Below are 24983 nucleotides of genomic sequence, written 5' to 3' on the forward strand. Positions count from 1 at the left end.
TTATCAATACAAACCCATGATACCCTACAACGTTACTGTAGTCACAGTAGAACGTTGTGTTAACGTTATTTATGTGTTGCTTAATTTAACTTTGACAGCTAGTAAACGGTACGTTATATGTTCAATGTAATTTACTGGAAATACTTAACTCCTTGAACTTGGTACCCCAAGTGATCGGAACATGATTCAACGAGCCACACGTTAAAGATGTACTTGAGTTCAACTAGAGTCCTAGGTTATTCGTTAGCTAACAGTAAATTAAGATTAACTAACTCGAACACAATCAAGTCAAACGTGTCACACAATGGGGCGCACTTTCTTGTCGTCTACATAAAGTGTTGTTAAACAAATAAAGCCTTAATGAACAGCTACCTAGCTGACATTCATCAAATGTTATAACTATGTATGAGACACCAAAGTCGGACAGCAAGCTACCCAAGTTACCTGAGTTAGCTAGACTAGCGTCAGCTAGTAAACTTTGTTCAATTTGTAGAAGCGCACACATCTACGAGATAGCTTGCTGGATTGATCGTACACTTTAATGTCAGTTACCTTTACATTTACACATATTCATCTGGCCATCGCATTTTATTTGACCGAGTTCAGTTAGCTAGTCTGCTTTACCTGTAGATGCAGTTTCCATGGCAACGGAGGGCCGTTGCCGATTGCTCTCCGGCTCATAGAGGCATTGTTTCTGTTCAGGGCTCTCATCCTCCCAGTTTTCTGGCTGGAATTCATCTCCTCGCTCGTCGAACCGTGGCACGGTACTCCCAAAGCGGTCTAGCTTCTCAAAATCCTCTCCAAACCACCTCCCCTCCGAACCTTGCTCCTCGCTGGGTTTCACGGACATGCTAGTTCAGGGTTCTGTTGCGCGGTGATAGCTAGCTATCAGTAGCTATCAATCTTGAAAAGACCGTGAACAAAGGGATTGGTTAAAGGAATAAAAAAAGATTACGCAAAACTGTTGTCCCAACGAATCTGATTCGAAGCTACTGTTATGAAACGTCTCAGCAAGACTATGCACTCCTGTTGGTGGAGCAATACGCATGTGAAAATGGCCAGTTTAGTTCAATGTTTCGATGCTGACGTCACCCTATCTGTGTGGCTTATGGCAGGCGAGGATTTGGGACGGAAAGTAACATTCTGTTAACCGTTTGCAGTAGTGTTGTGCGGATCATCAAGAGGACTCCCAGATAGTAGCTCCAACTCCATACATATCGCTTATCGCAGTCAATTTGCACATATGCAAGCAAGTGCAACAACATATTTACTGATACCTAGTCTATATCAATTAATTAATTTAAATATTTTAAAGTAAATTGAACAAAATTCAGTTTAGGCAGCTAACGTTAATTTATAAGACAAAGCGCCGAAATGTCGGTTGTCTATTTATTTTGAAACAACAGAATGCAAATATACCGATAACTTACCATACAGTAATACACCGTGTATTTGCATAGTTTTGCAGATGAGTAATGTACTGGCATTACATTTCACAGAATTTATTTAGTTTTTGTATCGAAAGTATGAAATATTTTAGTTAAAGTGCATTTATTATTGTTGAACTATTGAGATTAAGAGATGCAGCACTACATTTGACATGAAATATGTACTTCATGGACTCTAGATAATACTTGGGGGTGTTGCCCGTTAACCGCATATTTATGCGTACACCACTTGTAGGAAAGTTCCGTAGCGTCCTCTTGTGGCTGTTTACAGTATAGACAAATCGACGAATCCGAAGAAAAACCAAGATGGCTCCCGAGCAACGGGACGCAGACTTCCCTAGAAACGGGTAGTTAACTACATAAACACTGCATAAGAAATGTTGTAGCTTGTAAGCTAGCCTGATAGCTAGCTATGTTAGCTACTATCACTTATGAAAATTAAATGACTTTCATTATTAAACGGTAAGTAGATAACATTACGCGTTCTTATACCAAGTAATAAACTATTTACAGCTTTCAAAGTAATACATTTATTGCAAGACATATATAAGCTAGCTTAACTAGAGCTAATTGGGTGGATAGCAACTTAACGTTTGCTAACTTTGTCTGCCAATTACACCTAGCTATTTTATTTACTTGCTAGACAAGTTCATGCTAATTTTGATAATTAAGTTCTTGTTTTTTAAAATGAAATAACTATTGTTGCATAGATAATTAGCAAGGTGAATTATGTTGACAATTAAGCTTATTAAAGTAATTTAAGGATATTATAGCTAACTTAGGTGTGGAACACTAAAAATGGTAAGGTGGTACGGAGGCGTATCCAACTTTCACCTCAGCCTGTCAAAACATGTCCTAACAATATAACTAGTTGCACTTCACATCCTTTCCCTCTGAAAATGTTGAGTCTGATGTACAGGAACTCCGTGTCATCAATACATGTCACCTGAAAGGAAATCATGACCCAGAGTGAAAAGCAAAAACCCACCAGTGATGAAGAAGTCATCAAGGAATTGGTACGACGTCAAAACTTTTGAGTTGTGATGTTTACCCGGCCAGTGATTTCTGACAAAATATGCGTGTGATGCTCAATATAGAATTACTGTACTCCCGAACAGTGCATTAGCAACGGCATATCCTATGAGAAGGTGTCCCAAGATGGAAGCAACATCAGGTCTCTGGAGATGTTTTTCTCAGGGTATCCGCGCATGGTGGGACTGTCCCTGTTCCCCAGGCTAAGCCAGCTGATAGTGGTGGGCCAGAGTGTGAGCCACATAGAGGGCCTGGAATTTTGCCCTCTGCTTCAGGAGCTCTGGGTAGTGGAATGCCAGCTGACGGTGAGTGTGGCCTTCTGGTTTATTTGTGCAGCACATACCAGAGCGAGTTTGATGTATAATACTCCCAGATCACAGCTGTTGTGTCAGAGGATTAATCTAAATATGTCAAGTAGGGACAGTATTATTGTAATATTCAATGTCTAAGTTGTGATGTGTTTTGTTCATCGCACCTGGTAACCACTTCTCAACTGATAACGACAGACCTTAATGAAAGTGTTCTCCTACCTCACCTCAGCCATTTGTATCTGGACACTGTTACTGTGTTCAGTATGCAGGAGTGGTTCTTTTCACAGGTACATTGATTGTAAGAATGTGGCAAAGCTCTATTTCCCGAAGTAGGCCCATTTTTAAACCAGCTATGTGTTGCTGTTGCAGAACGTCTCTGGACTCCAAACTTGCCGTCAGTTACAGAAGCTGTACATTTATGACAATAAGATCAGTAAGATTGAAAACTTGGAAATGCTGGACAGCCTGGAGGTCTTATGGATCAACAGCAACTGCATTACTCTCATTGAGGTGAGCTTATGTTCCAGCCACTTTCATCAGTATTTTCATTTATATAATAACCATAGTGCATACATCTGATCACATGTGAAGTACCCTTGTGATAAATGTTCTTAATGCAAAAGAGGTGCTTTGAGAACAGTTTTCTGCTTCTCATACACAACTATAGAAATGAATGCAGTACATGTTCCAGTGATATTTTTTTCTTTGCCATGCATAGGGGCTGGATACTCTCCTAAATCTGAGAGAACTGAACCTTGCTGACAACGCTATTGAAAGAATTGGTAGGTTCATAATTTTGTGGTACAGTTTATTTGTGCACTGTAGGGTCGTACAGTTGTGCAGTGGATAGCACTGTCACCTCACAGCAAGATGGTGCTTGGTTCCTTGGCCTTTCTGTGTGGAGTTTGCATTTTCTTCCTGTGTCCGTGTGTGTTCCCTCCCATAATCTGAAGACATGTAGGTTAGGGTATTCAGGGGACCATTAACAGGGCATTGCTTTAAAAGAGGTTGCATACTCAGTCAACCTTCCCTGTATAAATAAAGGCAAATAAACGGTTTGCAATTAAATGAATTCATTTTATGCTGTCTGTGTACCATGATGTCGATTTAATTACCAGCAGGATGTACAGAATAAATAGGAGTGGCTGTCAATATTTCTGCAAGCAAATCTTTTTGATGGATGTATTGGCTGCATTAAATGAAGCCACGGGCTGATTGTTCATGTTGTCTCTTTTACGTAACCCGAAGAATCACATTTTTCAAATTATTTTTTCAGGACACGGTCTTGATTGTAACTCTGGGCTTGAAAATCTAAATTTATCAGGAAATAAAATCAGCTCCTTTAAGGTATGTATGATTGATCTAATTTCAGACCATCTGTGCTTGGCTGAAATGGCCTAAACGAGCTGTTTCCCCGACAAATATGTGCATTTGGTTTGTTTTCCCAGAAGCTGTTATTTCCTTTTGATTATCAATTTTTTTCTTTGATCTGAAAACCAATATGAAAACCAAATGCCATACAGCATGTTACATATTTTTTTGATTGGTTGTCATACAAAGAATGCCGATGTTTTCCAGGCTTTTTATTTTAAAGGATCTTATTACAGCAATCAATCTGCCCTTGCGGGAGGGTGATTATCTGAGGCCATTTTGAAAACATCTGCTAATTTTGGTGGCATTAAATTCCAGCAAGGCGCTGCTTTTCAATCAATGTCATCACCACAATGTAACACGTCTGTCATCTTCTTTAAGAAAAAAAACTGTAATTCTTTTCAAACAATACAAAAGCAATTTGCACATTGTGGAGTACGCATAATACATTTCAGTCAAATTCACATGCCTTTTCCTCAGCAGACAAATAACAGACTTAGGAGGGGTTTTGTGTATGTTTAGGAGCACACTGTAGGCTATATTGTGCATCTTATAAATCGATGTCCCCAAGCACAGTACAATAGATGAATAGAGGCATGCTGTGTTTATTGTGAAATGATAAGTATGTGAAATCCTCTCTTTTTAAAGTATAAAGCAGCCCAGTACTGTAGCATCAGGGTGCTCTGACAAGAATAAATGTGCAGTCAAAGGAATGCAGGTGCAAGTTTTTAAATGGAGCATCTGTTTTGAAAGTGCATAACCTGTGTGCTGCAGGAGCTCACGCACCTGGCACGTCTTCCCAGCCTGACGTCACTGGGGCTGAAGGACCCGCAGTCCGTCCCCAACCCCGTGTGTCTGCTGTGTAACTACGCCACGCACGTGCTCTACCACATGCCCGGCCTGCAGAGGCTGGACACCTACTACGTTTCCAACAGGCAGATAAAGGACACGGCGGAGGTGAGGGCTCAGCGCCGTGCGGGCAGCTCGGCTGACGGAGATTAGCGTTCCCGTAAAGTCTTATTTTAATGGGAACACCAGGGGTGTGCAGTTCCACTCTGAGGCAAAAAAGCTCTGAGGCCGCTCTTCCAGTCCCAGAAGCCACTTTTTAACTCAGATTTCTGGAATTTATCTTTTGCTTGATGGGTTAGCCTGTATTAGTAATCCTGCATCCACGGTCCACAGTCTGGTCCCCTGTAGAGACTTGCTTTATTCCAGTTGAGTGGCATGTGATGTGGTTTCTCTTTTCCAGTCCACTGTGATGAAGAAGATGATGTATTACAATATGCGGGTGAAGTCTGCGCAGAGACAGCTGGCTAAGACACAGGCCAAACTGCTGGAGCACAAGAAGAAACTCATGAAGCTGCCAGAGGAGCGAATCAGGGCTTTCAGCTACGCCCTCAAACAGGTGGGTGTAGCACAGTCACGTCACCGTCACTGCAGGTCCTTCCAGGGGTGGAAAAGAAAGTAAAAGTCCTCCCCAGTATTTTGTTCTGATCACTTGGATTTGCACAATTCTCAGGCAGGAGGCGGAACTGATTAGTGTAATCTGCTGGCTGAGTTGATGGGAGGAAGAAACACATGGCAAGACTTTTACTTTCTGACCGCTGGACTTTGTACTTCTGGTTTCTTCCCGGCTTGTTCCTGTTGTGCTTCTCACAACTAATATTCCAAATGTGCACCTTTTCCCCTGGGGAAAAATATTCATATTAATGTGGGTTGTGTAAATCTAAAATAAAAAAAAGTGAAATCAGTGATCATGCTAGCAGATTCAGGTGTTCTGGAGTGTAGCTTTAACTGAAAAAGAGCCTGCTTTGTGAGTGTCAGCCTCCTAACCCACGCAAAAAAGATTCTTTGGATTAACTCAATAAAATGATCAACTATGATTGTATGCAATATTATTAAGTATATGTGTCTTCAACTAAGAACTTATTCAGCTGAAATCACATGTATTAATAATATTCTTTGCACTGTCCAGTAATTCCTTTTGAGCGCACTGCTTACTCTGTTTAACGAGCAGCTGGAAGGCGAGCTGGCAGAGGTGCAGATGCACAGGAAGTCTGCGCACACCTGGGAGACCGGCCCTTCCTCTCAGGCCGAGGAAGCCAGCGAGTCCGACGCCACGCCCGATGACATCACCAGGGACCCCAGGCTGGAGTACAAACTCCACTGCAAACTGGGCGCGGTGAAAGAGAGGCTGAGAGTATGGATGCAGAGACTGGAGGAGTGAGTGAGAGCCCATCAGTCAGGGCTGCAGAGACAGCGTAGAGACAGACCCCGAGACAACAGTCACACCGTCTTATTAAACATTCATATGCATGCTAGGCCCAGAGATGTTGAATGCCTGAGCCTTTGGAATACTTAGCTTTGTTTTTGGATCCAAAGCACGGCGACCAATCTCTAAAATAACAGACAGAAACAAGAAAAGAAAACATTTTGGAAATAACTCAATGAATGTGTCGTTGTATAGCGCAGCATTAATATTTCTGCCACTAGTCTGAAGAATGCTCTTAGACATTCTGTCAAAGCAGTCCAGAGATCTGGATTGCCTTTGCAGACGGTCCGTCAACAAAAGTGCCTTTTATTTGAATTTGTGCTTCACCTTCTCAGCAAGGACACTGAAAGCATTTCTGTTTTTGTCTGCGAGCTCCTTTCCAGCCTACTGTCAGAGCCTTTTGTGGACATGAAATAACAGATGGTTGGTTTGTGCAGAAACTAGAGAAGAGATAAAAGAACTAAACATAATGAGGACTGGGACTAGATAACCGAGGCCAGACCCTGAGTTCTTATTTCATCTACCACAATTCATCTACAGTATGAGAGCGACTCCCTTCTTTGTCACTGGTTTATGTTCCAAAAGTTTTTTTAAATTGTAAAGCTACTGTACCAGGACATTTTAAAGGGCGGTATTTTAATAGTTAATTGGTGAAATGAGGTTTTGATGCTGATGCCTGCTTTGGACTAGTTTCCCCTGTACTTTTGGGTTGAACTGAGGCTGTTGTGGAGCTGTGTGAGTGCTTCTGTCTTGCAGTATTGAGACCCATCACCAGCAGAGCCTAACCCTGGCCACAGAGAGGAAGGAGCAGATGGTGCACTTCCTGTTAATGGAGCTGGAGACGGTGGGGAACATCCGCTTCGAGGAGGGCAGCCCCTCTGACCCCTGGTACCCATCCTGACCGTCACGACACCCACAACCGCCGCTCAGTCGATAGAGCTCAGCGTAACTTAGCCAGTCTGACCTCACTGTGCGGGGAACGGTTCCTGACTCTCTCGCCGTTCGCCCTCGGCCCCCTGCAGGTTCAGCTCCTGCTACGACCTCCTCCTGTCGCGCTTCTGCGTCTGGGACTTCAGCGGCCACGGCATCACCGGGATCAAGATCAACGGCATCATCCGCATCCACAACCGCGCGCTGCGGCTGCGCTTCGAGGACAAGCTGCACGTCCTGCTGGCCAGCGATGAGTCCACCATTTTCTCGCAGTGAGGGCTCGAGCGCCGCTAACACCGCTAACACCGCTTAGCGTCCCTTCCCCTGGGGCCAGGATTAGAGCTGGAGTTAGTGCCCTGTGCTAGAAGGCCTGGTCCTTTTCACAGGAAAGCTAGTTCTCTCTTGTTTTGACAGTTACAAATCCCTGCTCAAACCACACTGGCAAAATCATTTATGTTAGACGTAGATACTGGAGACCTTCACAGTGGTGGTTAGGTGGTTAGAGTGTGCCAGAGCTCTGTGTACACTGTTTTTAATGACAGCTGCGCACCGTGAGCTAATGCTGTCTCTTTCTGAGAAGCTGTGCAGACCCCAGTGTCACCATTCTGCAGCTACAAAATGAGCCGTTGGCCCCTCCCCTGCTGCCCCTGAACTGAGGCTTCACAGCACATGGAGTTCTGGAATATATTTCAGAATTGGAGCCCTCATTAGGGAGAACTGCTTATCCATATTCCTACTTCAGGCTTACATAACTACAGCAGCTTGGGCATAATTGGCTAACATTATTATATCATTATAGGAGGCTTGTAATAGACCTCTGAATAGATTCAAAAAATTGTACTGGAAATGATTTGGATTGATTTATCAGTTGCCCTTGGTCAAATTTTTAGGTTAAGATGTTCTAGGTCTAGGGGTACTGTTTATACATTTTGAATCAAACAAGTGAAATGCATAAAGACAGCATAGCATTCATCATTTTATGTTTGAAATTAGCAAGTCCAATGAGGCTGAGCACAGGAGGTGAAAATAAGCATTAGAGGGACCGGTTCCATTAAAAAACCAACAGGCACGGAGAGACAGTATGTGAATAATTTGAGTGGAAGGTTAAGTGAACCATCTTGCAATCTCTGTGTGTCAAACAAACTAATGGAAATATTATCTATATTTTTTCTGACCGAGTGGCTTGCTGCAGGAACTGTAGTCAGTCATGAATTATAGAATGTGTAAAAAGCTTCAGGCCTAACATTATTCTTTCATAGCCTGCTATATCATCAGAGAGCTACAAGCATTAACACTTCATCTTTCTCTGAGTCAGAGTTCTTCTCAGATGTTTAATTCGACGCTGGTTTACTTCCTTGATTTCGACGTGGGAAAAGCTTCTTGTAAATCTGAATAAATGCATTTTATATTTTGAATGTGATACACAGACAATGAGTGACTCAGTCTCAGTTTAATCATAAATGAATGCATTTATGTATGTAATACTATCAATATCATCTTATGGTAATCCTAGAGGTGACAAGCCATTAGAATAAAATTAGCTGTAAAATAAGGGATTTTGGAGTTCACTTCTTGAAATGTCATCAAAGCACAGAAATGATTATGTACAACATTATACTGTCAGTAACTGTTCCGTACACACAGGCAGAAAGGCCTCCGGTAAAATCAAGGGGTCAGATCACATGTCAGTCAAGTAGTGATCAATGGGTCCTGCCAGCTCTAGCAGCATCAGAATTATATAATATTCCAGCATTTATCAAATTGTCCAGCTGCTCTCTGTCCATTATGAAAATCTCTCAGCACGCGGCCATCATGTCAGCAATCCGTTCCCTGTGGATCTCAAACAGTTTCCAAGCCAATGAATGGCCTGAGAACAAAATGTTTTCAGTTCTGGAGAAAACAAGCCGCATTTTTTAAATTCTGTGTCAGGACCCGTGTGGTGGTTTCAGCAGACGCTGTGAAGGACGCCTCTGCGCTCGAGCGCTCCTCCGACCTTCCCCTTCCCTCCTCTTTCCCGCGCAGAAACTACAAGCGCTGGCTGGAGTACCTGTTCTACGTGTACGACCCGGAGCGTGCCGATGGGAACGAGTTCCTGCACATCCCCGAGGAAGGCTTCAGAACGGCGGACGGGTACAAGGTGCCGCTGCCGGGGGGAGGAGGGGGGGGCGGGGGGGAATGTGAGGGCGTGTCGCACTGGGGGCATTTGGGCGCAGCGTCTGGACCCTGTGTGTGTGTGTGTGTGTCTGCAGGCTCTGGGGAGAGAGAGGGCCGTACCGCTGTCCAACAGCCTGAGCGTGTGTGAGAAGCTCAGGATGGAGTACGCGCTCAAACAGGCGCGGGCCAGGGGGAGGCGCTGTGGTGACTCCCTCCCTTTCAGACACGGTCTGTGCTCCACCCCACACCGCTCCTCTTTAAATAATCAACACCCTTAGAGGGTGCCATGGCTTCCAAAACACTTGGCTTATATTTACATATTTAATGAATTATGTATTACACTTTCGGATAAAATAGGTCTGGATTGCACACCCTTGTAATTATTGCATAACATTGTCATGCATTAGATTTGTGATTAATCTCACTGTAATGTATTAAAAATGGAAATTGTACATGAACCTTTTTGAAAATAAATCTCTATATTACATCAATATATACATGTATATTACACATCCCAAGTTGATCCTTTTACATGGGGGTCCTTAGCTATAGTGTGTTAATCATTTGGGTATCTTGAGATGGGCTGGTTTGGGAGCCTGTGGATTAGGAGAGACCTGTCCCTGTGTTCTCCAGGCCAGATCCTGGTGGCCAAGGTGTTCCTGGGACGCAGCACGTCAGCTCGGGAAGGGGTGGAAGTGGACCCCGAAAAGTACTCCAAAGTGCACTCTGTCTTCCGCAGCGCCAGAAAGGACTCAGGTGTGGGGGAGGGGGGGTTTAAAGTGTGTCCCAGACACCAGTTGTGGACTACGGTGAAACAATCATCTCTCTCCTCTGTCTTTGCCCACTGCCTGGCATGTAGAAAAGCTCTGCTCTGCTAAACACCACAACAGCTGTGAGTGCAGCCTTCGCCAGTGCCAGTGGTACGTCTTCGACCACGAGCTGGTCCTCCCAGAGTACCTCATCGACTTTGACTACGTCACTCAGGTGCGCCCCGTCTCTCTGGTAAAAAGTGAGACTGTGCATTTGGATTTTTACCAGGGAAAAAACCTTTGAGCATGTGCAAAACTAATAACACAACCAATGATTGGTGCTAAACAAATACCTTGACCAATCATTGGTCATGTTACAGGTTTTGTGTATGCTAAAAGGTTTTGCGTGTGTGGAACGTCTTGGTGAATCAAGCCCATGGTCTCTTGTGCCTCAGGAAAGTCATCTTGCTTGATGTAGGTGTGACTTTTTTGTGCTCCTGTTGTTGTAACATGAGCAGGACAGAAACCAGTGCGGGTTCCTGGAGCAAAAGCCCTCCAGCAACACAGAGGTATCCGCCCAGTGCTCCCCGGACGCCAGCCTGGACGAGGAGGCCCTCGGCATGGAGCCCGTCCTCCAGCCCAGGCCCAAGATGCCGAGCCTGGATGAGAAGGCCCTGCTGGCAGTGGCCCGGGCCAACGTGCTGAGCCAGATCACCGTAAGATCTCCCTAAATCTCTCACCACTTAAGCCTCTCTCTGTTGGCACATGCGCACGTTTACTGCTTTATTGAAAATGAATGTCCATTCAGCCCAAATCCGAGACGGTGTATCTGTGTTACCAGGTCTTTAGAGTGAATGGGTGTTTGGGTGTTTGCAACTGCAGTATGAAGTTGTGGTCCGTAGATCTTTGGTCTCCAGTGCGTACCTGTAGATTCATATCTTGGAGGAACACTGCAGTTCTTTTGACCTTCATTGTTGGAAGCAGAAAAATATAGAAACAGGTTTTTTTCCATGTGTGTAGATGGTGTAAATAGTAAGAACTATAATAACTAAGTCACCCTAGGCATGTGTTTTACAATTAGCCAGTGGAATGCCACTGTGCTTTAATTTGCGTGAGCTGGTTCTCTCATAGCATGTTAGTCACGGACGTGGGCCTTCGTTCCTCTTGGTCTCAGGTCCTTAATCTCCATGGCAACAGCCTGAGCAGGCTGAAGGAGATCTCGCGCCTCACAGCCCTGCGGCGGCTGACCGTCAGCTTCAACGAGCTCACACATCTGGACGACATCTCGCATATGGTGAGGAGCGGTGACCTCCGTCCTCCATCTGCATCTGCGCGCTTCTCCCCATCGCCCCTCCCCCATCTTTACAGACACGCACTCTCAGGTGTCTCCTTCCAGCCCGTTTATGGTGAAAACTGGAACTAGGCTGCTTCGCCTACTGCAGCACATCTGCAGACACACAGATTGTGTATAAAATCTGGCCTCAGGCAGTTCTGAATTGTTTTACGTTAAACAGCTGCTGTTCACACACATTGTGCTGACAGAGCTGCTTCTGCTTCTTCTCTATCTCGATAAGGAAATGCCAAGATGTACATACCAACAGATTAAATTTTATTTATTTATTTATTTATTTATTTATTTGAAATGTAGAAATCATATATTCTCCCTTGCAGAAGATTTGAGATGTTTCACTTTATGAAGTATTGCCAGTTGACTGTCAGTGAAGTCTGGTATTCCTGGGTGTGTGGTGTGCAGCCCAACCTGGAGTTTGTGGATGCGAGCCACAATCGCCTGGTGACTCTGGAGGGCCTCCGGGGGCTGGGCCGGCTCAAGCAGCTGGACCTGCGCTGGAACCAGCTCAGCCGGACCAGGGAGGAGACCAGCGTGCTGCGAAAGCATGCGCCCGCCCTGCTGCGCCTCCACATCCGGCACAATCCCTGGCACAAGGTCAGAGGTCACACCCAACTATGTCCCCAAACTACGGTGCCTCAGTATCCCCCACAATCCCTGGCACAAGGTCAGAGGTCACACCCAACTATGTCCCCAAACTACGGTGCCTCAGTATCCCCACAATCCCTGGCACAAGGTCAGAGGTCACACCCAACTATGTCCCCAAACTACGGTGTCTCAGTATCCCCACAATCCCTGACACAGGTCGAGGTCAACCCAAATATGTCCCAAACTACGGTGCCTCAGTATCCCCCACAATCCCTGGCACAAGGTCAGAGGTCACACCCAACTATGTCCCCAAACTACGGTGCCTCAGTATCCCCCACAATCCCTGGCACAAGGTCAGAGGTCACACCCAACTATGTCCCCAAACTACGGTGCCTCAGTATCCCCCACAATCCCTGACACAAGGTCAGAGGTCACGCCAAAATACATCATCACACTACAGCCCCTCAGTTTCCCCCACAATCCCTGGCACAGTTCACTTAAAAATATATTCATAGGCACAAAGTAAGAGGCCACACCTACAGATCATCTTACAATGGGCCGCATTTCACAACACTTAATTTGTGACACCTCGGACAAGATGGTGCTTCACTTTCTCTTTCTGTACTTCAACAAGGCAGAATAAATTCTACCACAGAGCAAACACAACACACACACACATACATACACGCGCACACACACACACACACACACACAGAAAAACAGATACAGGCACACACAAGGGCACACGCACAAGCTCTCCCTTGTTGATGCCTTTCAGCCTGGGACGGTGCGGACCACGGTGCTGGGCCGCCTGAAGACGCTGACGCACCTGGACGACCAGCTGGTGACTGAGGAGGAGGCTGCTGCTGCAGTGCAGATTGCTGCTGACTCCAGAATTAACCAGGTCAGAGAGCAGCCTCCCTGCTGCTGGGCTGAGCGTGAGCACTGTGCGTAAGGACAGCATTACTGCATCAGGAAAAATATGAGCAATAATCAAGGAGAGGCCTTGAGGTTTAACCGAAGATTATATTACCAGATAAGACCCAGCACACCCCATAGCTACTCAAACGTATGATCGTGTTTCCTTCAGACAGGTTGAGGAGTTTGTTCAGCTGTCTTGTGAAGGAAGATGTAATGAAATGCTTATGAGGTCATCTGCTAACCGCCCCCCAGGCTGCCCTGTTGGCCCACTCCCGGACCGACCCGGACCGGCCCCGCAGCCTCAGCCTCCTCTCTGCGGCCCAGCTCTTGACCCAGCTCAGCCCAAACCCCTGGGACCTTAGCGGCCTACTGGAACCGGGCTGGACCTCCAAGGTGAGCCTCATTCCCCGCCTGGTTTGTCTGTGTGGAAAACTGCCCTTGCAGTGTTCAGCCATTTACATCATTATAACAGGCTAATAATTTAGTGACCAATTAAGCATAGGCTCTGCTACTGGTCTGTACACTGAGTTTGGTTTGAGAAATGACTGTGTTTCTTTGGATTAGATCACTGCCCTCAACCTGGATGGTCAGAGGCTCTCTCGGCTCACCAACCTGGACAAACTGGTCAACCTGCGCTGGGCGTCGTTCAATAACAATGACATCACCAAGGCAGAGGGGCTGGACAGCTGCCAGCATCTGGAGGAGCTGTCCCTCAATGACAACTACATCTCCAGAATGGACGGTCAGACACAGTGCCTCTGAAGGCCACTTCAGATCAAAGGAACTGATGTTTGGCTCCCGTGTTTACGAAGCCTTGCTTTTATTAGCAGTACTGCTGCTACCACAAGCATTTCACTATCGCTACTACTGTCTGTTTTTGCTATATTGACCTACATATTTGCCAGATGGGTATTGCAGCCAACAAGGAAGGAACTGTAAACAAGGAAATGGAGAGAATCGCTGCTATGGTAACCATAAACAAGTCTCATCTGGTCGCTTTGATGGGAATGGTTCAGTTTTAGAATGGTGCATACCATGAGTTTTGAGATTCTTTTGCGAAGTCACCAGTTGCAGCTTGTTTCGCCGTGAATCTGTGGTCTGAACTGGCCTTAAGAGCGTGGTCAGTATCAAAGTGATACGTGCCCAATGGCGTGTATATGAATTGTTAGATTTGTTCATTAGAGCTGAGGCACATGTAGTTCTCTATGAAAGGAGCAGAATGAAGTCACAGTGGGTGACTGGCAGAGCCGGCCTCTCTGTTTCCAGGTGTGTCCAAACTGCACCGTCTCACCCGCCTGAGCATGAACGGGAACCAGCTGACCAGTCTGGACGGGGGAGTCCTGGACCGGCTTCCCAACCTCCACTTCCTGTCTTTGGAGAACAACGGCATCAGCTCCCTGCAGGGCGTCCAGCGCGCCCGCTCCCTCTTCGAGTTCTACATCGGCAACAACCGCATCTCCACCACCAGGGACGTCTATCACCTGAAGGTCAGACCCCACACCGTCTCCCCTCAGAGCCAGGTCAACGTGCCATTCTCCACTGCTTTCCTTCTGTTTGCCTGTACAGCTGTGCAGTGAGCAATATGGAGCAGAGAGCAACTTGTGTTCAAATCCAAACAAACTCAAGACTAGAAAATTGCAAATGTTAAATATGAAAATTCTGTGTAAGATTTAGGAAGGTGGCCCCTTTTTGTGGGATATGGTATTTGTAATGAAAACTTCAGATTGCTGAAGTTGTTAGGAGAAATGTATTTGTGACGTGGTATATGGAAGTCAAAACAACATTTTTTCTTCAGAGCCTGACAAACCTCATCATCCTGGATCTATATGGGAATCCTCTGGTGGAAAAACAGGAAAACTACAGAATATACGTGGTGTTCCACCTGCCCTCTCTCAAGGCTTTGGATGGGGTGGCAGTGGTGAGTGTCTCTTCTCTCATATTACAGATGTATCAATATTAAATGAACTGCCATAAAGGATTGCTGGTGCTGATCATCAAATAGAAGGAGAGAAATTGGATCAGCTCCTCTCCTTTGTCCAGTGGTGGACATGGTCTGGCTGTTAACCCTTTATAGTGTAGGATAACAAATATGTCATTAGAATGTTCTTAACTGAGTATTCTAATGCTGATGTAACTATCGTTGCTGAGTTCTAGAACACTGAATTCAAATTTGGAAAAAAAAGAAAAAATTCCAAAAAACCTGCTATTCAAAGGGTTAACAGACAGCTGCACACTGAGGTGCCCTGTGCTTTTTTGAAAGGAGACGTCGGAGTGCGAGAACGCCAAGGACGTGTTTGGAGGGCGGCTGACTCTCGACATGGTGACAGAGAAGCTGGGTCACTCCAACTACTCAGACATCTCCCAGCTGGACGTGCAGTCCTCCTCTATCAGGTGCTTAATAGACCACTCCGTCTTTTCATGACATAAAGAACATCCAGTTCCGTCAAGGATAGAAAAATAGTTGAACTGGAGCAGAAGATGAAAGTATTGGATGCTGTAGGAAATGGGAGATAATAAAATGCTGGTGGTGGTATCCACACATGTAATTAACCCCAGTGCAGCCTGGGGAGGCGGGGTTTCGGTTGTCTAGCAGTTGATTGGTGCCCCTGCAGTGTGCCTATGAAACTCCCGAAGTCCAGTCCTCTAGCGCAATGGCTGCACAGCTCACCTGCTAACCTAAAGGAAATAAGGGGGAATACATGTTATGAACGCAGCTGAAATTAGATGTCTGCTGCATCATGTATCCCTGCAGGACCGTGGACCTGACCCCTGGAGATCTGTTCAGCAATCTACAGCATGTCAACCTGGAGCGAAACAATCTCACCTCCTTCAGCGGCCTCGTCTACTTACCCAAAATCAAGGTGTGTACTGGGTCACCTTTCACAGCCCTGGCCACACTCCAGAGGTTAAAGTCCCCTAAATCCAGTCCCCCCTGTCTGTTCCCTCGGTTCCTCTCTGGATCACATCCCACCATGAATCATATAGATTGCGTTCACCGGTAATGGTTTGGTGCCTTCAGAATCTCTTTTATTCAGTGCAGTGCATAAGTATTTGGACAGTGACACAATTAATGAACAGACATTCTCCGTGCTTTTTTGTGCAGGCGCTGCATTTGAATTACAACCACATTGAGTCCATCCTGCCCAGACAGAAGGCCCAGGCCCAGGCCCACCTGACCAACAGGCAGATTCTGTACCATAAGGTCATCTCTAGCGGCTACGGGCAGCAGGCCATGTCCAAGGGCAGCAGGTACCGATCAAACGAAGAAGCGAAAGCAAAAAGCGAAGCAGAACACGTCACGTTTTATCTGTATTTTTATCTTCTGTAGGGTTCCATCCCTCTAGGCTGGATGTGGTGATTAAGTCTGCGCTGTGTAATTAGTTACAGCACTTCAAAGGCCAGGGAGGTATTCATCACCGTCTTCTGCCTTGAGAAGCAGGATGAGGTCAGCCTCTGAAGTTCATAAAGTGGATTCAGCCGCCAGGGACTCCTCTAGTTAATCCGAGGCCTGCGTCTGGCCTGAGTCCGCTGTCTGTGCGGCTCAGCTGGTGGACTGCAGAGTGACAGGGAGCAGGCGCCTGGCTGTGCGCACCTCAGTGGGTCTATATGCGTGCGCGGCCATTGTGAACTGCCAGAGGATGTTTCAACAATCGCAGCAAATGCAGCAGTACGGTTCTGTACTCTTAACTGAATAGATCATTACTGCAGTACAGCGGCCTTCACAACATTTATTGCCAATATTTTCATACTGAAGCCAAAAACGTCTATCATTATTGGCTTTAAAGACATAAAATTCAGTTTTTTTTCCCTCAACTGAATAGCTAATCACTTCTATAGACATTGAAGCAGGCTTCACATTACAATGGATAATACCTGTAATGGTTTCATTTTGCAGCCGAATAATGAAATTTGCGTCGCATGTAGTCAGTTGTTTTGAATGTGAGAAAAAAAAAATCAAGGTTGAAACATTGTCTAAACATTGAATGGACGGGTCGAAACATTTAGATACTGGGTCACGCGTGCGATGTGTCGGTCGTGAGAGTCGTTCTTGCTGTCCTCCAGCGAGGGGCAGAGTGAGTCCGTGTGTGCGTGTGCCGCTGTTGACTCACGCAGAACAGGCCGAGGTCCCCGAGGTTGCCTCTTTTGTGAGTCAGCCCTTGATTGCTTGGGTGCACCTGCGAGTGTAGCTGAATGGGCAGGTGAAGAGGCCAGCCGTTAATGCGCCGGTCGCTCGTTGTCCTCCTCCTTAGGGATGCGGGCCCTGGAGACAGCCTGGAGCCACTAATGACAAACCTGGAGGTGCTGCATTTGAGCCACAATGGCATCTCCAACCTGGCCAATCTGCAGCTCAGCAGGCTGACCAATCTCAAGGCGCTCTTCCTCCAAGGTAACGGCGCTTACGCGTATAAATACCGGTATTGAAGAACTGGCACAGAAAGAAGGCGAACAAAGAGCCGAATGAATGAGTCACACTGGCAGGCCGTATGTAGGAATTATATATTAATCATTTCCTCTCCGTATGCTGTTGTGTGTATTGTGCTCCAGAGCAGGGAAGCAATAAGCCACAGGTCGGGCTGACTATAGTCACTTGGTCCACATTCTAGCTTCTCTGTAAATTTGATTCAACTGCAGAGGCTCAAACGTTTTGGAACTGAACAGTCACACTAATAAATAGCTAATACTAAAATAAAATGTAAAACGATAAAAATTCGGAAATACAAAATATAAAATGACAGCATTGTTCCCTTGAAACCCTGGAAGCGTATTACGTGAGCGATAAACAGGGATAAACAGGAAACCAGCCCCTGAATATTTACTGTCGGTGGGCCCAGCAGAAGCTACTGCAGGAGAGAACAGGGTTTGCAGAGTGACGGACAGCTGTCTGTCAGCCCCGGAGCTGATTGGCCCCCGGTCCTCTCCTCACAGCCAATGAGATCACCCAGGTGGAGGGGCTGGAGGGGCTGCTGCAGCTGCGAGAGCTGGCCCTGGACCGCAACCGCATCAAGGCCCTGGGGGAGACCTCGTTCAGCGGCCAGGGCGTCCTGCTGGAGCTCCACCTGACCGAGAACCGCCTGCGGGAGCTCAGCAACCTGCACCCGCTCGGCCAGCTGCGCAGGCTCTTCCTGGGCGTGAACAAGCTGCAGGTACGGCTGCGCACACCGCTGTGGACCTGTGACTGCGCTCCCGCCCAGTACAGGGCTGTTTCTGGAGATCAAGCTTCAACAGCTACAGATCTTATTGAGCTGCTAATTAGTAGACTCAGGTGCGCCAAATTAGGGTTGAAATGAAAACCTACAGGACGATAGAGCTCCAGGAACAGGGTTGGGCAGCCCTGATCTAGTAGGTGTTTCGGCTACTGAAAACACATTTTCACCTGCAGGCGTCTTAGTTTTTATTGTGTTGGACTCAACACAATGCAGTGAATTAATATGCCTACAGTATGTGTAGTTACCTTGGTTTAATGTTCTATCATTCTATGAATCTAATTTCAACATTGATTGAAGGTCAGAGTACAAGGTGAGGAGATGGTGTGAAAACCAAAGGAAACACAATCAGACCGCTGTTATTTTTCTTTGCTTTTAATTGAAAGGCAAAAGCCAGTAATCTTCGGGGCACGTCGCTCGTTAGAGAACGAGTGAGGAGCGACAGCCATGACAGGAGAGAGAACGGGAGCGGCCTTTGTGTGCACCTCCTGTCAGATTATCCAGAGGTCGCGCACAAATCTATGCCACCCATTTCACTAACCACAGGGAATTCTGGGGGTTTTAATGGATGTACACGAAGATTACAGCAGATTCTGTGCCTGATAAGAGTGAAATTTCCGTTTTGCAGCATGGAAGGGGATTGACTCCGTCTTTGCGTCTGTCTGTCTTTCCGTAGGATCTCTCTGAGATTGACAAGCTGGAGGCCCTCCCCTCTCTCACCGAGCTGTCTGTGGTGGGGAACCCTGTGAGTATTCTCTTCAGCTACACCAAGCCTGGATTCCACCCTGCAGGCTTAAGTGTTCAGGCCTGCTTTTGTGATCCCTCTCTAGCATCTTAAGTTCTGAACAGCAAAAGAAGGTTCGGAACAGCACCGCTGCTGTACAGAACTGTGGTCAGTGGAGACCTACTGTAACATTGTAGGACATGGGAGCCCTTAAAGAGTGAAGCTGCTGCAGTGTATGGCAGTTTGTTGAACGGGAACTCCCTGTACTGTCATCTCATACACCTGAGGTCCCCCTCAGCTTCCACTCTGTGATGAAGCTCACGCACTAAAGCAGGGGCTTTCAATCTTTTCTGAGCCAGGGACCCCACCCAGCAAAGACATCCACAGAACCCACATCATAAGTTAACGAGACCAGGTTAAAACCTATTATATGGCTGGACCTAACACACGTGATCCGGCCGACCAATGGTGTAACTTCATCACTCACTCACTCAGTTGCTCACTCAGCTTGTAGGGCAGACATTCGCGTTTGTAGTGCTGGCCCCTCTGTTGCGGTCCAGCCAAAAAGGTTATATTTTTTAAAAAGGCTATATATTTTCAAAATATGTGCCTCGGGGGGCGTACTGACGGCCGCTGTCCCCTAGGTGGCCCGCCGCTCCCAGCACCGGTCCTCTGTGGTGCTGCGGCTCTCCCGGCTGCAGGTGCTGGATGGCACGGCCGTGACGCTGGAGGAGAGGACCCGCGCAGAGCTGGCCTACGCTGAGACTCAGGTGTGACATGACCGCAGCAGCGCTTACACTCTACCAAGTGCATTTACTAACTGTGAGAAAGCTGGCCACTGCTTATTCACTACTGAACGTATCAGAAATATGGTGAAAGTGATCTTTGTAGCAAAAGCATTAACCTGTTAACCTGTTTATAGGACTGAGCATTCACATCACCTATGATCCATAAGTAAATTAATATTTTACACTCTTATGATTTTAAGTTATATGTCATTGGTTGTATAATATAGTTGTAACTGCATTGAATAAGGGTGTTGAGAGATTATTAAGCATGCCAGATTGAGTGTAATTCTACTGAAATATTTTTGTTCGCTTCAACATCAGGAGCACTGAAACCTTGCATCTTTGCTGTGTATATATTGTACTCAGTTGTTATGAATTGTCATTCCAGTAGGAGTGATTGTGTGTGCCATGCTGTCTCCAACCAGAGTTCTGTTTATCATTTTTCTATCATACACAAGTGTAATATAAACACGTACTGTATAAATGCACACTGATATTACCAGCAAATATTATTTCTGTATTTTCTTGGAAATCATTCTTCCTGACAAGACTGTCCTCAAAAAAGTCTTATTTAGAAAACCTTAATAAGGACATACAGTATAATTCCACATTAATAAATGACAACCACCAAAAAAGCCCCGCCTCTATAAATTGAGCTCCTGCTAACAGGAGATGGGCCAGCCTTAATGCTGCTCCTGCAGTGAATTAAGAACAGTAATTCATCGCCGTGACGATATGAAATCCGCCCTGCCGATAATGCACCCGTGGCTTTGGCCCTATTAGCCGGGGTCAGCCGGGCCCTGCGCTCGGTAAGTGGATATGGGCCCGCGGAGGGTAAGGCAGATCTGCTCATTAAGGCCCGCTCTGCTACACCCTCGCCCTCGCCCTCGCTCTCTCGCCCAGCACGCCCCCCGGCTCCGCTTCTGTCATCATGTCAGCGTTAAAGTGTCGCCGTTAATCCATGATTGGTTCTGGCGCAGCGGCGGAGAGCTCCGGCGGGCCGTGGGCTCTAGCCCGCACGCGCGCGCGTGAGGCAGAGGTCTGAGAGCTGTTTCGCGGCGATGCGATCCGGCAGGCTGATTAGCGGCGCCGCGGGTTCGGCGCGGCTGCTTTGTGCCGCCGCGGCGACGCGTGGCGCTGGCGGTCGGCCTCCTCGTGAGGCCGGTCGACCGTTTCCTTCAGCAGGAATGTGCAGTCTCCCTGACCTCCCTTCAAAGTCGCGTCGCTCTCCAGTTTGAAATCCGCCGTGGCAGAGGTCAGCGGGAGCTTCAGTTACTGCATCACAGAAGGGTGTTTTCCTTTGTGCGACTGGCTGCCGGCTTCATAAATTCAAAATGTCAAGGTCTTTCTTCCGCTCCCGTTATTGCCAGGAAGTCTATTGACTCCATTGTCGCAAAATAAATAAATAAATTTCTACGCTTGGCAAATTATGAAGAAAATGCAGCCTATTTTTGTCCTTGGACCAGACATAAAAATACGCATGCGGCTTCTTATGTGCCTCTTCAGTGAAAGCAGATGTGTTTAGAACTGAAATCCGCGCGGGTTTAGAGGATTTGGTGTAATGTGAGTCTTTGCGGCGCTGACGCTGACGCTCTCTCCCCTGCGTCTGTGGCGCAGTGCTCTCTGCCCACTAGCGCCGCCCCGGAGGCCAACGTGCCCTGCCTGCTGCCCTTCATGCCACGAGGCGTCCCGCTGCGCAGCACCACCATCGCGCTCCCTCACCTGCTGGGGCAGGACGGACAGCTGCCCTTCGGCCTGGAGGAGGCGCCGCTGAGCGACCCACCCAGACGTCAGTCCCGCGTCCCCTCCTCTAAACTGTACTAAACTGGCAGTTATTCTGCCCTCAGTGAAAAATTGCGGTTTGAGTTTGAGTTGAGTTTGGAGTCCCATGGTGAAGCTAGCGTTTCCCAGAGAGGGCGGGTGTAGCCAGCACAGCATTGCCGACCTCGCTGGGAAATGGTGGCCTCCCTAGAGGATGAGGCTCCTGTACTCTACCTGTGCCCTCTGTGTAAAACATGCAGTCCTGTGCAGGTGGGTTGTTTATTGCTTAGAAAGGGAATGGCATTCTTCTGATCATACCTCTCCTGAAATCTCCTCAATGTGTCAAAATCCTCTCGAGTGAAAATGAGATTAAATATTCTGTGTGATGTCATATATATTTTTTGGGGAAAACTCATGTTTACATTTCAGGTTATATTTATGCTGTTTCATCATCTTAGACCCAGAAAGCACTGATAAAAACGCACAGTGTAAACATCACCGTTGCGTACCCTGCTAGCTCAAACTCACAACTGTAACCCAAAGTTCATTTTCTCCCTCAAAGACAAAGCAAACGGGAGGCAGAAGCAAAATGGCGGGTTCATCCCCCCGCAGTGCCGCAGTGGCCCGCCAGAAATGGCCTTCCGACAGCTCCGAGGGGCGGTGGCCCTCCCCACCACATGCCTCCTTCCCAACGGCCACAGGGTCGTCATCCCGTACCCCCACCAGCAAGAGCAGGACGGCAGGTGGGCCACGCTACAGTGGACCGTAAACAACACGGTCGTGTTCTGGGTGTTTCACAGCTATTCCTCAGTTTTAGGGCAAGGTGAACGGAGACTATGACTGTTATCTGAGTAGAAATAAAATGTATGTTTTTTCTTTAATTTCACATGTTAAATATAATATATACAAGGAATACTGTGGGAGTGAAACGTAACAGTCACGCACACTGTCTACCCTGGCTTCTTAATTCTTGATTAACAATACAGTTGCATTTGGTTTTCGTTAAGTCATGAGCAAGGCACATATTTGAAGCAGACCGTGTCAGTGTTTCTCGCACTGCACACATGTAGTGTGTGGAGGTGTAACAGCAGGGGGCGCTCTTTTCACTTCTTTTGTCATTACAGGTGCCAGAGTGCTTCCAAACCGCCATTGATGTAGCGCGGTAACCACAGGGCTAGTACCAAAGCGCAAGTCCGATGGGAGAGGCTGGAGTTGGATGCCTGGAGCTGAGTCCCCGCTCTGTCTCTTTCAGGCCGTGGGGCCCCACTATGGGCTGTTACATAAAGGAGCATGAGGAGTCATAGGCCAGTCATGTTCATTGTTACACTTTTTGAATTTTACTTATTTATTAATGTTTATTTGATACATGAAACCTATGTGGAAGTGGAAGTGCTATAAAGAAAATTTTAAGTGAAAATTCCATTTTTTACAGTCTTTCTTGATTGATCCTTTAGCTCAAGGCTAATAGGTTACACTAGTGGAATCATAAATTATAGTTGCACCGGAGTCCCTCTATTGAAAAATCTCTGACTTGCATAACATATCTGACTATATAAGTGACCATCTCTCTCTGGATGTTGTTAATATGAGCTGAGACTTCATAGGCTCTGTGATTCACTCACTCGGTTCTCAATATGAGAAATTAATATTGCGGTTGAAATGAACTCCCCATTAAAAATGCCACAGATGCTGGGCATGCAAGCAGGTTGTCTCATTGGGTCAAATGGATGCATGACAAGTGGATAATCCTGCTTTAGCACACCTCTCTACGGATGATAATCTCTTATCACTAAAATGGCGACCTACAGTCAGCTGTAATCTTGAATGAATTCCAAATGTAATGCAGCGATTTGTCAGCAACTAAGATACAGTACATAGTTACTCTAAAAGGCCCATAGATTATCCCTGCGTATGGGCAATTAAGTGTAACTTGCAGTCAATCCAATAATTTTTTTGCTATGGCCTTGTCCAGCTGAGCGGGTATTGAGGATGGAATTGAGAGAAACAGATGTGCTGTCTTGCCCTCTGGACTCAAACCTGAACCCATACACATATATCCTAATAATGTGGGTTCCTGACATTATCAGACTTCAGTTTCTCTTTTTGTCTTCAACATGAAGTGTGCCTGTAGTGATGTCATAAAAATGTTTATTAATCAGTCAACACATAATGCAGCAGTTGCCTACCAAATAGCAAATGCATTGTCTTGTTTGCTCAAAACCCTATAAGTGCAGGGCAGTGGTCACCTTTGTCTGCAATTGTGGACTCTGACCACTAGGTGTCTGCAGTGTACTATCACTCACTCGACCCTCCAGAAGCGTCACATCCACCACAGGCTCTAGTCTGTTGTCAGCATCCTTTTTGAAACCTTTCTCCATTCTTTGAATTACTCAAAGAACCACAAATCCAACCATTGCAGAATAATAATCTAGGTCTTGTTCAGAGCTAGCACAGCGAACCCTACAAGCCACCATCTTGGCCGCAAGCATTTTTGGGCACAATACTACTGTTTGCAGGGCTCTCATAGTCCCAGAATCCTCAAAGTTTTAATTTGAGAAAAGAATATGAGACCTTGATATTTTTTGAAAATGGTTACGGTCCTTGAAAGTGCTTGAATCCACAGCTGAATATGTCTTGTGGTTCAATTGCATAGCTTGTTCTGTGAGAGCACCCAAGGTCTCAAATGCATGCTCGGTCCTGTATGAAAACATAGCAACCAGTATGTCTTATTTCTTTGGGCCATTGTTTAGTTCACAGTGAGGTTTTTACTTGTTTATTCATACACTGCACAACCACTCATAATGAGATAACGTTATATATTATGTATTTTTTTTCCACCAATCTAAATGAATGTGAAAAGTCTCATTATAAACCAGCTGCTTGAACAAGGTCATCTCTGAGCCAAGAATTAACTTAATTTGTGTTACACATTGATCTTTGGAGGTAAGTCAGCACAACATTAGTTGATATGGCCACACAAATGCAGCAGTATTCAAGCTAGTAACTAGGCTTGTCACAGTGTTACTATTTGACATCGGTCTTACTTTCCTCTTAAACACTGTCAATAACAGTATTATTTAACCCATTTTCATTAGGCTAATTTTCCTTAATTAGCAAGTGTGCCAAGGATCTGAATTATCATTTGGAAAATGACCATACAGCTTGTTTCTTCACATCATGTTAGGGAGATTAAGCAATAAATCTAAATTCAATTTAGAAAAATCTGTTTAATAACTAAGTACACATAAAAAAGATACACCACTCTGTTAAATACCATGTTAGCTCTCAGCACAGCCTGTAATAAAGGCTAGCCTATCTAACCTGCACTTTCATATTCTATGAACATTCTCCAAGTGTGAGTGCAGAGAATAAAGAGTACATG

The 24983-nt window shown here is 46.2% G+C and overlaps 2 protein-coding genes across 4 annotated transcripts in view; one reads left to right on the forward strand and one right to left on the reverse strand.

Moving 5' to 3' along the window:
- The window catches only part of rtn1a (reticulon 1a), a 50450-nt gene extending 49353 nt beyond the window's left edge, over nucleotides 1–1097 (reverse strand). Inside the window, exon 1 of the mRNA XM_064323658.1 lies at nucleotides 625–1097. Within this exon, the coding sequence (XP_064179728.1) occupies nucleotides 625–850 (226 nt within the window). The 5' untranslated portion in view covers nucleotides 851–1097. The remainder of the gene's footprint in view (nucleotides 1–624) is intronic.
- A 649-nt stretch (nucleotides 1098–1746) lies between these two features.
- On the forward strand, nucleotides 1747–23021 carry lrrc9 (leucine rich repeat containing 9). Of its 3 annotated transcripts, none has more exons than XM_064323705.1 (33): nucleotides 1747–1910; nucleotides 2368–2464; nucleotides 2567–2785; nucleotides 3161–3301; nucleotides 3510–3573; nucleotides 4068–4138; nucleotides 4937–5119; nucleotides 5412–5567; nucleotides 6180–6385; nucleotides 7191–7322; nucleotides 7457–7636; nucleotides 9387–9501; nucleotides 9614–9746; nucleotides 10152–10274; nucleotides 10378–10502; nucleotides 10786–10983; nucleotides 11442–11561; nucleotides 12021–12212; nucleotides 12982–13107; nucleotides 13377–13517; nucleotides 13689–13866; nucleotides 14391–14611; nucleotides 14920–15042; nucleotides 15388–15515; nucleotides 15877–15985; nucleotides 16228–16373; nucleotides 17375–17511; nucleotides 18051–18268; nucleotides 19005–19073; nucleotides 19697–19822; nucleotides 21458–21629; nucleotides 22164–22344; nucleotides 22726–23021. In XM_064323705.1, the coding sequence occupies exons 2-33, from the start codon at nucleotides 2408–2410 to the stop codon at nucleotides 22757–22759; spliced, it is 4524 nt and encodes a 1507-aa protein (XP_064179775.1). In that variant the 5' UTR covers nucleotides 1747–1910; nucleotides 2368–2407; the 3' UTR covers nucleotides 22760–23021. The 3 variants fall into 3 exon arrangements, with proteins under 3 accessions (XP_064179775.1, XP_064179766.1, XP_064179756.1); XM_064323696.1 differs by having other exon boundaries at nucleotides 1748–1910; nucleotides 2356–2464; nucleotides 15385–15515; XM_064323686.1 differs by having other exon boundaries at nucleotides 1748–1910; nucleotides 15385–15515.
- The last annotated feature ends 1962 nt before the right edge of the window (nucleotides 23022–24983 follow it).

This window comes from Anguilla rostrata, chromosome 1 (assembly GCF_018555375.3).
Source record: "Anguilla rostrata isolate EN2019 chromosome 1, ASM1855537v3, whole genome shotgun sequence".
Taxonomy (NCBI): domain Eukaryota; kingdom Metazoa; phylum Chordata; class Actinopteri; order Anguilliformes; family Anguillidae; genus Anguilla; species Anguilla rostrata.